The sequence below is a fragment of the Triticum urartu genome, chromosome 3 (genome assembly GCF_003073215.2).
Source record: "Triticum urartu cultivar G1812 chromosome 3, Tu2.1, whole genome shotgun sequence".
NCBI classification, from domain to species: Eukaryota; Viridiplantae; Streptophyta; class Magnoliopsida; order Poales; family Poaceae; genus Triticum; species Triticum urartu.
In genome coordinates, this window is record NC_053024.1 from 99349607 (window position 1) to 99363207 (window position 13601).

At 46.7% G+C, this 13601-nt stretch overlaps 1 protein-coding gene across 1 annotated transcript; it reads right to left on the bottom strand.

Moving 5' to 3' along the window:
- Positions 1–736: 736 nt before the first annotated feature.
- LOC125546708 (disease resistance protein RGA5-like) lies at positions 737–1889 on the bottom strand. Its single transcript, XM_048710867.1, has 2 exons — positions 1757–1889; positions 737–1595 (listed from the first exon to the last, which is right to left on the bottom strand). Exon 2 carries the CDS (start codon positions 1565–1567, stop codon positions 737–739), a length of 831 nt encoding a protein of 276 aa, XP_048566824.1. The 5' UTR covers positions 1568–1595; positions 1757–1889.
- Between the last annotated feature and the right edge of the window lie 11712 nt (positions 1890–13601).

Below are 13601 nucleotides of genomic sequence, written 5' to 3' on the forward strand. Positions count from 1 at the left end.
CGGCCTACGCCGGCGGCAGCTGCGGATGGGGAAGCAGCAGCGCGAGGGTCTTTGGCGGCGCAAGAGTTCGCCCCTGGCGAAAGGACGCGAGGATCCGGTGTGAAGATGGAAGAGAGTTCTAGAAGGAGAAGGTGAAGGAAGAAGATGGTGACATCAGTAGAAGCCTTCGAGTGAACCTATTATCAATAGCATTGCCCAAAACTAGCCATAGCATATAACACTAAAAAAGGATTTAGGGCATCACCGGAGGTTGGGAGCCAAAAGAATTAGGAAAAAAAATCGAGCCAAGGGAGGAAAATGAACCTTTCCCACGTATATAAAATTCTGAGGGTGTGTTAGCAATAGGGGCTACTCGATGTACTCCTTACACAAGGTTATGTCATATACTCGATGGAGGTAGTAGAGATGTCTTGAAGATTCTACAACATCAAAAGAAAAAGAAAAAACACAGAAATCACAAAACATATGTTCATAGCATAGGTCGTTGTTGCTATTTTCCCCATTCCACTTCACTTGACATCGTCATGGTCTTCACTACAAACATTTAACCATTACTTTTTGTAACAATGGACGAGAAAATATGAAAAGAAATTACATGGAACTGTTTTCTTAGCAAGTTACTGGTAAACTTTTCATGTGAAACATCTAAATATCTTCCCTAATTATATATATATATATATATATATATATATATATATTCGAGGAGAACATGTACTCCTAAATTGATGATAGAAAGTTAGAAACTGTACCTTTTTTCTGCTAGGAAAGTCGTGATATTGATGATGACTTGTTGTATGCTTCCTGCTTCAGTGTCAGCAAAATGTAGACCACTAACTTGACTATGAATAATTCTCATGATATTCATCATGTCTGGATTTCGCGACACGGATAAGAAGGCCCGATATTTGAATTTTCTTTTGAGGTCTTGATACACTTGGTTTGCAAGAGTTGTCTTGCCGATTCCTGCAGATCCTACTATGGAGACCAGCTTCGGTTGCCGATTTATCGACACACCGTCAATCAACAGTTTGATTAGCTCAGCTTTGGGTTCATCAATTCCGACCAGCGTCGAGGCAAGATCAAAGATAGCAAGAGCTCTAGGGTCAACAGTCAAATTTCTGGCCTTGGATAAGGCGTGACGAGTTTGGTACCTTTGATTCCTCTCGGCCACCTCAGTGACTTGTTTCCTTAGATCTTGGAACACCTGATGGTGAGCCTTCCTCTTCCCCACCTTTCCCAGAATGTGCTTGATCTTTTTTATGATGCCATCTGGCTTAGCGTCTTTGTCGTCTTCGTCTTGCATGAAGTCATCAATGGAGTCCTCTATATCATAGGAGAGCTCTCGCACCTTGGACATCCATACCTTATCTTGCTGGTCAGGGTCCTCCTCCTCAGACATCTTCAGGAGAAAGTCGTTCATGGCTGTGAGCTCCCCAGTCAGAAATTTGATCTCGCCGCGCACCCCCGTGTGCAGCTTGTATTGGTCTACCAGCAGAGTGCCCAGCTTCTCCACGATGGAGTTGAGGGCCCCCGTCGCTGCACTCACAAGAATCCCCGCCATGGTCATGCTAGTTGAATCGCCGTCGGATCGAACCCTGGAAGAGAATGGATTCACGGGGGTAAGCCCCAGCGTTACTGCACCAAACCAGTAGCAAATCGACCTCGTGCCGGCGTAGGCAAATGGACGCCGACGGCGGCGGCGTCATGCAAGGAGATCGAAGCACGACAGGGGCAGGAGGGGGTGATGGGGCCGTACCTAGCCGGATGGATCTGCCGTGGAGGATCGCTAGCCGCGGAGTAGCCCAGGCGAGGAGAAGGAAACGGGGGAAGATCGGGCGCCGGCGGTGCGTGCACGGCGAAATGACGGCGAGCAGCGGGCACTAGCACGAGAGAGGTGTGAGGGATCTGGTCTGGGCTCTGGATTCATTTATTTAGCGAATATCCAACGCCAACCCTCAAATCATTCACATACATCCGGTCTGTACGTATTTTACCAACCAATGTGGTTGTGCATAGGTCCGTAAGTTGATCCGGACTCGCTTTTTCCAACAAATCAAAGATAAGTGGGGGGTTTTGCAGGCATCTAGACCGTTGCCACACCCGCTTCTTTGTTTTTGCGAGAAAACTTTCGATCTACTCATCTTCAATTATAGTTGTACAACGAACACTATAAATAATAAAAACTACATCCGGATTTATAGACCACGTAGCGACGACTACGAGCACTGAAGCGAGCCGAAGCCCCGTTCCGGAGTCGGGCACAACTTGTTATAGTAAACAGTCGGAAAGTCGTCGTACCCCCATAGGACCAACGCACCAGAACAACAACTGCCATCAATGAAGAATAACGTAGATCGATACGATCCAACCGGGAGGCACACGATCATAGACGAACAACGACGAGATCTGAGCAAATCCACCAAAAATAGATCCGCCGGAGACACACTTCCACAGGCCAACCAACTATGCTAGACGCATCGCCGGAACGGGTATTAGACAGGGAGACCTTTATTCCATCTTCAGGGAGCCGCCGCCGTCTCGCCTTCCTGAGCAGAACACAAACCCTAACAAAACTGAAAGAGACAACTAAAAACGAAGCCCTCCCGCCAACCCTTGCCAGGATCCACCGCACCCCATGGCCCTAGGGCCACTGGAGACGAGGCGGACCTGCGGCGGCACCGACGAGAGGCAGGAACCCTAGCTTTTCACGGTCTGTTTTACATAAGTTAATGTTGAATATGGTACGATAGATGTTTTAGTGCTCACACTGCATATATGTGGTCTGGTCTATATATTTAGCTACTTAAATCAGAGTATAAAAAGAGGAGCCATGTATCCAACGGTCAGTGCGAATTACAATACAGAATGAAGAGTACTTGATATTTAATCGCCCACAGTAAGGTAGAGGAAACTCATCTAGGGTCGTCGTTTGGTTTTATTTCCACATGGGCCTCCATTAAAGGTGAACAGATCAAATAGTGACTTCCCCGATGCATCTTTTTCCAATTGTTTGTTCACGCATTTACTCCAACACAACATGTGACCACCACCTCTTCTGCGGGGTCAAGCAATAAATCCAACATGGGAATGCATGATTGTGACTAGCTTCAAGAAGTATCAAAGAAGATCATGATTTTTTTTCAAAGGCTCTATCATTTTTTAGGTCAAGGTTTCAAACACAATTTGCTCGGATCTTCGAAAGAAAATGCAGCTTGGCTGGAGTGCATGTAGGAGTTTCAGCTTCCTGGTCTGAGTATTGTTTGGAGATCAACCAAGGCTAGAAGTCCCATAGGGACCGCAGTGGCTTATTATTGCATCTCCAAATTATTGAATTCATAGTCCAGCCAGTTGCTCCAAAAATCCAAAATAATGGAAAGGGGCGAGCAATATATTTCAACACAACTCTTATATTTATCCTCTCCCACCTGTCCGGCGAACACAAAGGAAATGCCACGTGCAATAGTCAGTACGTGTTAGTTCAAAACATTAACTAAAGATAGATAAATAGCATGTTCACGAAAACACCTAGGAGAAGGCCAATTTGGCTCCCGGGCTCAGCTGCACCCTCTCCGATGAAAAAAAAAATCAAAACATATACTAGAAAAATTCAAAAAATTCCAATGTTTTTGTGTGGTAGATAATTTGACGTGTGAGGTTTTCTGCAAATTTCAACTCGTTTGGACATTTGAGCAGCTTTCTGCAAAAAAGACAAAATCGGGGTCTGTAAAAAAGTTCATTGTTCACGAACTGTTTTGACCCAATTTGTCTTTTTTGCTGAGAGCTTCTGAGACATCCAAATGAGTTGAAATTTGGAGCGGACGTCACGCATCAAATTATCTACTACACAAAAAATTTGGATTTTTTTAAAAAAAATCTAGTATTTGTTTTGAATTTTTTTCTGAGCGGGTGCATCTGAGCCCGGGCTCAGATGCGGATTTTCGAACACCTAGCTACTTTACTATCAAACTAATACTACTACTATTCTAGAAACCATATGCATTCACTAATTATTTGTTTCACGGTCTGTTTTACATAAGTTAATGTTGAATATGGTACGACAGATGTTTTAGTGCTCACGCTGCATATATGTGGTCTGGTCTATATATTTAGCTACTTAAATCAGAGGATAAAAAGAAGAGCCAGGTATCCAACGGTCGGTGCGAATTACAATACAGTATGAAGAGTACTTGATATTTAATCGCCCACAGTAAGGTACAGGAAACTCATCTAGGGTCGTCGTTTCGTTTTATTTCCACATGGGCCTCCATTAAAGGTGAACAGATCAAATAGTGACTTCCCCGATGCATCTTTTTCCAATTGTTTGTTCACACATTTACTCCAACACAACATGTGACCACCACCTCTTCTGCGGGGTCAAGCAATAAATCCAACATGGGAATGCATGATTGTGACTAGCTTCAAGAAGTAGCAAACAAGATCATGATTTTTTTTTCAAAGGCTCTATCATTTTTTAGGTCAAGATTTCAAACACAATTTGCTCGGATCTTCGAAAGAAAATGCAGCTTGGCTGGAGTGCGTGTAGGAGTTTTAGCTTCCTGGTCTGAGCATTGTTTGGAGATCAACCAAGGCTAGAAGTCCCATAGGGACCGCAGTGGCTTATTATTGCATCTCCAAATTATTGAATTCATAGTCCAGCCGGTTGCTCCAAAAGTCCGAAATAATGGAAAGGGGCGAGCAATATATTTCAACACAACTGTTACATTTATCCTCTCCCACCTGTCCGGCGAACACAAAGGAAATGCCACGTGCAATAGTCAGTACAGGTTAGTTCAAAACATTAACTAAAGATAGATAAATAGCATGTTCACCAAAACACCTAGGAGAAGGCCAATTTGGCTCCCGGGCTCAGCTGCACCCTCTCCGATGAAAAAAAATCAAAACATATACTAGAAAAATTAAAAAAAATTCCAATTTTTTGTGTGGTAGATAATTTGATGCGTGAGGTTTGCTGCAAATTTCAACTCGTTTGGACATTTGAGCAGCTCTCTGCCAAAAAGACAAAATCGGGGTCTGTAAAAAAGTTCATTGTTCACGAACTGTTTTGACCCAATTTATCTTTTTTGCCGAGAGATTCTGAGACATCCAAATGATTTGAAATTTGGAGCGGACGTCACGCATCAAATTATCTACTACACAAAAATATTGGATTTTTTTTTAAAAAATCTAGTATTTGTTTTGAATTTTTTTCTGAGCAGGTGCATCTGAGCCCGGGCTCAGATGCGGATTTTCGAACACCTAGCTACTTTACTATCAAATTAATACTACTATTATTCTAGAAACCATATACATTCACTAATTATTTGTTTCACGGTCTGTTTTACATATGTTAATGTTGAATATGGTACGTTAGATGTTTTAGTGCTCACGCTGCATATATGTGGCCTGGTCTATATATTTAGCTACTTAAATCAGAGGATAAAAAGAAGAGCCAGCTATCCAACGGTCAGTGCGAATTACAATACAGTATGAAGAGTACTTGATATTTAATCGCCCACAGTAAGGTAGAGGAAACTCATCTAGGGTCGTCGTTTCGTTTTATTTCCACATGGGCCTCCATTAAAGATGAACAGATCAAATAGTGACTTCCCCGATGAATCTTTTTGCAATTGTTTGTTCACACATTTACTCCAACACAACATGTGACCACCACCTCTTCTGCGGGGTCAAGCAATAAATCCAACATGGGAATGCATGATTGTGACAAGCTTCAAGAAGTAGCAAACAAGATCATGATTTTTTTTCAAAGGCTCTATCATTTTTTAGGTCAAGATTTCAAACACAATTTGCTCGGATCTTTGAAAGAAAATACAGCTTGGCTGGAGTGCGTGTAGGAGTTTCAGCTTCCTGGTCTGAGCATTGTTTGGAGATCAACCAAGGCTAGAAGTCCCATAGGGACCGCAATGGCTTATTATTGCATCTCCAAATTATTGAATTCATAGTCCAGACAGTTGCTCCAAAAGTCCGAAATAATGGAAAGGGGCGAGCAATATATTTCAACACAACTGTTACATTTATCCTCTCCCACCTGTCCGGCGAACACAAAGGAAATGCCACGTGCAATAGTCAGTACAGGTTAGTTCAAAACATTAACTAAAGATAGATAAATAGCATGTTCACCAAAACACCTAGGAGAAGGCCAATTTGGCTCCCGGGCTGAGCTGCACCCTCTCCGATGAAAAAAATTCAAAAAAAATCCAAATTTTTTTGTGGTAGATAATTTGATGCGTGAGGTTTGCTGCAAATTTCAACTCGTTTGGACAGTTGAGCAGCTCTCTACAAAAAAGACAAAATCGGGGTCTGTAAAAAAGTTCATTGTTCACGAACTGTTTTGACCCAATTTGTCTTTTTTGCTGAGAGCTTCTGAGACATCCAAATGAGTTGAAATTTGGAGCGGACGTCACGCATCAAATTATCTACTACACAAAAAAATTCGATTTTTTAATAAAATTCTAGTATTTGTTTTGAATTTTTTTCTGAGCAGGTGCATCTGAGCCCGGGCTCAGATGCGGATTTTCGAACACCTAGCTACTTTACTATCAAATTAATACTACTATTATTCTAGAAACCATATGCATTCACTAATTATTTGTTTCACGGTCTGTTTTACATATGTTAATGTTGAATATGGTACGTTAGATGTTTTAGTGCTCACGCTGCATATATGTGGCCTGGTCTATATATTTAGCTACTTAAATCAGAGGATAAAAAGAAGAGCCAGGTATCCAACAGTCAGTGCGAATTACAATACAGAATGAAGAGCACTTGATATTTAATCGCCCACAGTAAGGTAGAGGAAACTCCTCTAGGGTCGTCGTTTGGTTTTATTTCCACATGGGCCTCCATTAAAGGTGAACAGATCAAATAGTGACTTCCCCGATGCATCTTTTTCCAATTGTTTGTTCACACATTTATTTTTCCCACATAACATGTGACCACCACCTCTTCTGTGGGGTCAAGAAATAAATCCAACATGGGAATGCATGATTGAGTTTGCTTCAAGAAGACGTAACAAAGAAAAATCAAAGGGTCGATAATTTTTAGGTCGGGGTTTGAAACACATTTTGCATGGATCTTCAGAAGAAAGTTCAGCTCGGCTGGAGTGCGTGTTTGGAGTTTTATCTTCCTAGTCTGAGCATTGTTTGGCAGCCGACCCAGCCTAAAAGTACCATAAAGACTGTGATGGCTTAGTATTGCATGTCCATATTATTGAATTCATGCTCCAACCTGTTGCTCCAAAAGTTCAAACTTTTGAAGAGAAGGGGATGATATATTTCAACACAAATTTTACATTAGTCCTTTCCCACCCGTCCGGCGAGAGCAAAGGGAATGCCGCGTGTAATACCAATACGTGCTAGTAAAGAAAAGTAACTAGGGATAGATTAGTAGCATGTTCACAATAACACCCAGCTCCTTTAATTACTATGAAATCAATACTATTCTAGAAACCCTATGCATTCAACATTTATTGGAAGGTCTGTTTGACATAAGGTAATGTATTGAGTATAGTACAGTCAGGGGCGGAGCTACAGGGTGGACAGGGTGGGCCGCGGCCCACCCTGGGATTTTGGACCAGGCTGTACTTCTAGGTATTAGAGATGGGCCAGAGAAAAATAAAAGCCCAATATGACCCATATCTGGCTAGCCCAAGAAGAAACAAACGCACGCAGCTGTTCGGGCCACTGCTCGTCCAGACATAGCTCGCTCCCTCGTTTCCTATTCTTCTGTCGTCACGCCACCGCTGACCTCGTCGAACGTCGTCCCCGCCTACCTCACCGTCCTAGGAGCGAGGAGATGATTTCTTCTCCGTCTGCCCCGCCCGACGCACAGAGCCTCCGCGCGTCCGCGGCTCCCACCGTCCTGCGTGGCTGTGCCCCAGCCCATGTGCGGCAAGCCAGTAACCGGCAATGCCCACTGTGTGGCGGGCGGTGGCTGGTACCCCTGCAAGCCAGCGCCAGCAGCCCAATCCGCACTTTCGCAGTCTGCTATTTTTCGATCTGAGGTACTAGCGTACTGCCCATTCCCAATTTTGATTGATGGCTTGTTAATTGATATCCATTCCAGTGAAGTACATATGTAGATGAACTGATGAACACATTCCAGTGCAGACACTTTGCCTCTTTTTTTATGCAAAACTGAGACTTCATTCAGAATTCTATTATGTTTGTAAGGCCATATTGATCAATTTATATGTAGTAAATAGTTATATAGTTCACATGTCATATTTGTTGTAAAAAATAATTTGGACCACCCTGGTTTCAAATCCTAGCTCCGCCACTGAGTACAGTAGATGTTTTAGTGCTCACATGCATATATGTGGCCTGGTCTATATTTAGCTACTTACTACCTCCTGCAAAAGCACTCAATTAATGTGCCCGTTTTCTTCACAAAATTATGTTTCCAATGCATTATATGCAATCACTAGTAGAAAAAGGCCCATTTGTCCCGGTTCATAAGGCCATTTGTCCCGGTTTCTAAACCGGGACTAAAGGGTCGGTACTAAAGCCCAGTACCTTTAGTCCCGGTTCTTATACAAATCGGGACAGATGGGGCTCCACGTGACCGCTGCGGCTTGCTCCAGGCAGGAGGGCCTTTTGTCCCGGTTGGTAGCACCAACCGGGACTAAAAGGCATCCACGCGTCAGCAGTTCAGGGGCTGAGATTTTTGTTTTTTCAAGGGGGGGGGGGGTTGAGTTTTTTTTTTTTTTTTGGGGGGGGGGGGGGGGGTCGGCGGTTTTGGGGGTTTTAGAGGGTTACTTTAGGGGTTTCATATATTGTGTTAGCTAGCTAATAGAGAGAAGTGTCCTCTCTTATCTTCGTGCTTGGTCGACGCTACGTACTATACGGACAGAGAGGACTCGACACGCTAGCTAGTAAGCAAATGAAGGAGACCATTAAGTACACAAGATCGTCATGAACATATACAAAGAGAAGTGATTGACCTCTCTTTCTCCGAGAGATTGGTCGAACAACAAGTTTTCGTATATTTATCCGACGCTACTAGCTACATATATACAATATAAGATCTCTTACAATCCCCCTAACATCTGATGTCAAGTTCCACATGGTATTCTCCGTCTTTATCTATGACGTGGTTAAGAAAGAATCCCGCCAATTCCTCTTGAATTGCTTTTATGCGATCTTGTGGTAGGAGTTCATCCCGCAGCTGCCAAAGCTAATTTGAAGAAGGGGGTCAATATATATATATGAATGAAACTCAACACAAATGATGGTAATAAAATAAAATTGTGAATATTATGGTTTACGCACTTCATAATCTTCTTTAGAGTAGCCCCGCGGTGAAGACGGGGACGGGACGTGACGGACCACTAAACCTAGACAAATCTCGGGGAAAATGGAGCTTGGAGGTCAAGCTTCGAGAGGAGAGAGGTTAACTAGTGTCGCTCGGGCATTTCATCGAACACCTCATGTGCATAGAAGGTGAGCTAGAGCACCACAAAGCTCTCCCCTCGCCTGCCAGAAAAAACAGAGCAGTGTGGAGTGCTCTGCTGCAGCGATGGGGTATACTGTCCCGGTTCCAGCCACGAACTGGGACCAATGGCTATGGGCCAGGAGCGAGGACCATTGGTCCCGGTTCGTGCCTGGAACCGGGACAAATGGGTCCAGATGAACCAGGACAAATGCCCCACGAGGCCCGGCCCGCCCCCTGGGCGCAAGAACCGGGACGTACCCCCTCATGGGTCCCGGTTCGTAACTGAACCGGGACTAATGGGCTGGCCAGGACTGAACCAAAGCCCTATTTTCTACTAGTGAATGCATGCATGAATAAAGTACATGCATTGGTCAACTTTCTCTTAATCCTCACATGCAATGATTTAATGCACCTTGAAAACTGAACATGTGATGGGAAACAAATAAATTGAAACTTATAAAACGAGAAATCTAAAATTTTGAGATAAGCCTTATAAACCGGATAAGAGGAAGTATAAATCATAGGATAGAAAGAAGAGCAAGTTATCACGTGGTCAGTGTGGTCAACAAAACAGAATGGAGAGTATTAGACATTTAATTGCCTACAATAAGGTAGTGGAAACTCATCTGTGGTCGTCGATTGGTTTTATTTCCACATCGGCCTCAATTAATAAAGGTGAACATAACAAATAGCGACCTCTTATTTTTCCACCGCATTTATTTCTCCCACACAACATGTGACCACCACCTCTTTTGTGGGGTCAAGAAATAAATTCAACATGGGAATGCATGATTGAGGTTAGCTTCAAGAAGTCGCAAACAAAGATCGTGAAGTCCATCTTTTCAAAGGATCAATCATTTTTTAGGTTAGGATTTGAAACCCATTTTGCTCGGGTCTTTGGAAGTAAACGTAGCTTGGCTGGAGTGTGTGTAGGAGTTTCAGCTTCCTGGTCTGAGTATTGTTTGGCGATCGACCCATGCTAGAATTCCCATACGTACCGTGGTGGCTTAGTATTGCATCATCGAAGTATTGAATTCATACTCCAGCCAGTTACTTCAAAAGGCTGAATTGATGGAAAAAGGCGGGCAATATATTTCAACGCAAATCTTACATTGGTCCTCTCCCACCCGTCCAGTGAGAGCAGAGGGAATGCCGCTTGTAATACCCTTACGTGTTAGTTATAAAAAGTAACTAAAGATTATGTTCACATTAACACCTAGCTACTTTACTTTGAAATATGATATACCTTGGAGATTTATCGTCATTATCCTATTTATCCAACACGTAATATAAAAGCGTTTTTAACACTAGTGTAGTGTCAAAAACGTTTTTATATTATGGGACGGAGGGAGTAACATTTAGTGAAGAAACTACCTTTGATTCCTGAAAATAGTACCATGTATCATTGGTTCTTCAGCCCTCGAGCTAGCTGGGAAATTAGTGGCATGTGGCACTGGATGATGCTGAATGATTAGAAGATTCAGATGCTGCCATTGGAGAGCATTGCTCAGCTAAGTTACCTATCGAAGTTAATTTATTGCTGCCCTGCGTCTACTCCTGTGGAAGAATCAGGAGTCCAAATGTGTCCGACTCTCGAAATTATAACTTAACTTGAGTTATTTATCATATATAGCTGCATCGATCTGAATAATCTAGTTGCTCATTGTAGATATCGAAACCTGTATCTATCTAATTCTAAAGAATGTTTGTATTTTTTTTCCCAGGTATCTGTTATGACGTCCAAATTAATCGCACTGGTATATTGCAACAGTAAGGGGAAAGCCCTTTCCTGTACAAATCAAGTTCAGAGAAGTTTATACCTGCTAGTAGGCGAGTACACAAAGCCACATGCAAGCCTTGCCTGCTAAGGGCATCTCCAGCCGTTGGCCCCCCAGGGGGCGTCTAAAAGCGCCGCCTGGGGGTGAGCCGGCGCAAAAAATGGCCCTGGGGCCGTTGGCCCCCCAGGGGGCGTCTAAAAGTGCCGCCTGGGGGTGAGCCGGCGCAAAAAATGGCTCTGGGGGTGAGTCGGTCCCCAGCCGTCGGCCCCCAAGGCCGCCCCAGGCGCGTATTGAAAAACAAAAAAAAAGAAAGTTTGGTGAAGTTATGATAAAACTAGTTAAATTTCGGCCAAACATGGCAAATTTCGGCGAAATTCGTCGAAACATTACATTAAACTAATCTAGAAAAAAGAAAGGGGGAAGTCGTCGCCGCCGTCGCCGCCATCGTCGTCGTCGGCCTTCTCCTCCTTGACGCGGGCGCCCCTGCTGGACCCCTGCCCGACGTCGCCATGGCGAACAGGCGGCGGCGCGTAGCCGTCGTCGTCGCTGTCGCACAAGACGACGACCCCGCCTTCCTCGCGGCCGCGTCGGCGCTCCTCGAAGCGGCGTAGGGCGGCGCGCTGGCGCTCCTTCTCCTTCTTGCGGCGCGCCTTCTCCATCGCAATGGAGTCCTGGCGCGCCCATTCGAGGGCGGCGTCGTCGTCGTCAGCGAACTCGGCCTTCACCGGCGCCAGACCCGGCTCCGTCTTCACCGGCGCCATACCCGGCTCCGTATTCACCGGCGCCAGCCCCGGCTCCGTCTTCGGCTTGACGAAGCGCGGAGGAGCCGACGAGGGGGCGCGCCGGCCGCCCTCGTTGATGACGATGCCGGCGCTGCGATTGCGCCGGCCGAGCGGCGTCTCCGCCGCGGGCTCGGCCTTGACGCCGAGCAGCGCCGGAGAGCCGGAGGAGTGGGAAGAAGAACGGGACGACGAGGAGGAAGAAGAGGATGTGCCGAACCTTCTTGGAGCCCATGGCCCGGCGCGTGGGTGCTGCGCCGGGGCGGCCACCCTCGCCGGGGGGTACACCAATGGCGAGTCGTTGCCGCCCTCGAGGTACGTGAGCACGCCCTCGAGTGTGCGGCCGGGGACGCCCCACCAGAGGTAGCGTCCCTCGCTGTTCTGCCGGCTGCCGACCACCGGCGCGCCGTTGGTGGACGCCAAGCGCTGCTGTTGGTGGCGCTCGAAATACGCCGCCCAGGCCGCGTGGTTGTCGGCGGCGTACTGGGGGAGGGAGAGCTCGGCGTCGGTGAGGGACGCGCGCATGATGTCGACCTCCTCGGCGAAGTACCTCGGGTCCGCCGCGGCGTCGGGCAATGGGGGAATGGGCACTCCCCCGGCGCTGAGTCTCCACCCCGTCGGCCCGGCGCGCATGTCCGGCGGCGCCGGGATGTTCGCCTGGAACAAGAGCCACGACTCCTGTTTGCGCAGCGAACGGCGGCCGAAGCCATTGGCCGCCGCCGTATCTCCGGGGAAGCGCTCTGCCATGGCGAAGGTTGGGCTGGGCGGGCTCGGAAGAGGTAGAGGGAGGGGCTGGGCGGCGGCGCTCGGGGAGAGAGGAAGGGCTGGACGGCGGCGAGGGGCGGGGCTGGTGTGGGCGCAGGTGAGCGGAGGCCGCCGGCTTTTATAGCCGGGCCGCGCCGTGTGTACGCGTGCGAGGGAGTGGAGGCGTCGGCGCGCCGTCCCGTGAACGCGCCGCCCGTGAGGAATCAATGGCAAGGCTGACCGGCGGCAGCCTTGCCATTGATTCCCCGCGGGAACCGAGGCCGTTGGGGGAAGACGAGGCGCCGAGTCGCTGACGCGGCTGGCCCGCGTCTTTTTCGCGCCAAAACAGCTCGCCCCGGCGCCCCCGGGCGCCCCCCAGCGCGCCGGGTTCGGCCTGGGTCCGCCGGCGCTGTTTTCGGCCCAAGCCGGCGAAAATCGGGCTCCTGGGGACGCGACTGAGCTGTTTTTTCGGCGCCGGCGCAAAAAAATCGCCTGGGGAGGCCTTCCTGGAGGCGCGGCTGGAGATGCCCTAAGTAGGTACTACTTTTGAACCTGCAAAACTTGTACCTATTATGTTGTAAAGATTGGACCATGCTCATCTGCAACACAACTGTCAGCCTATGCCATCTACAGTATATATGTACTGAAATGAAGGAGTTCTTATGGGAGGATGAAGCTGTGGTATAAAATACTCTGGAAAAAAATGTATATAGTAAAAGTGTGTACCGCCCAAGTTTTTTTTAATACAGTAAAGACGCAAGCACTCATATATAGGCGCATACACTCATCCATATAAACGCACACACACACCCCGAGCTGGAAGCAGTGATCAGGCTCACTGTTGTTGTTT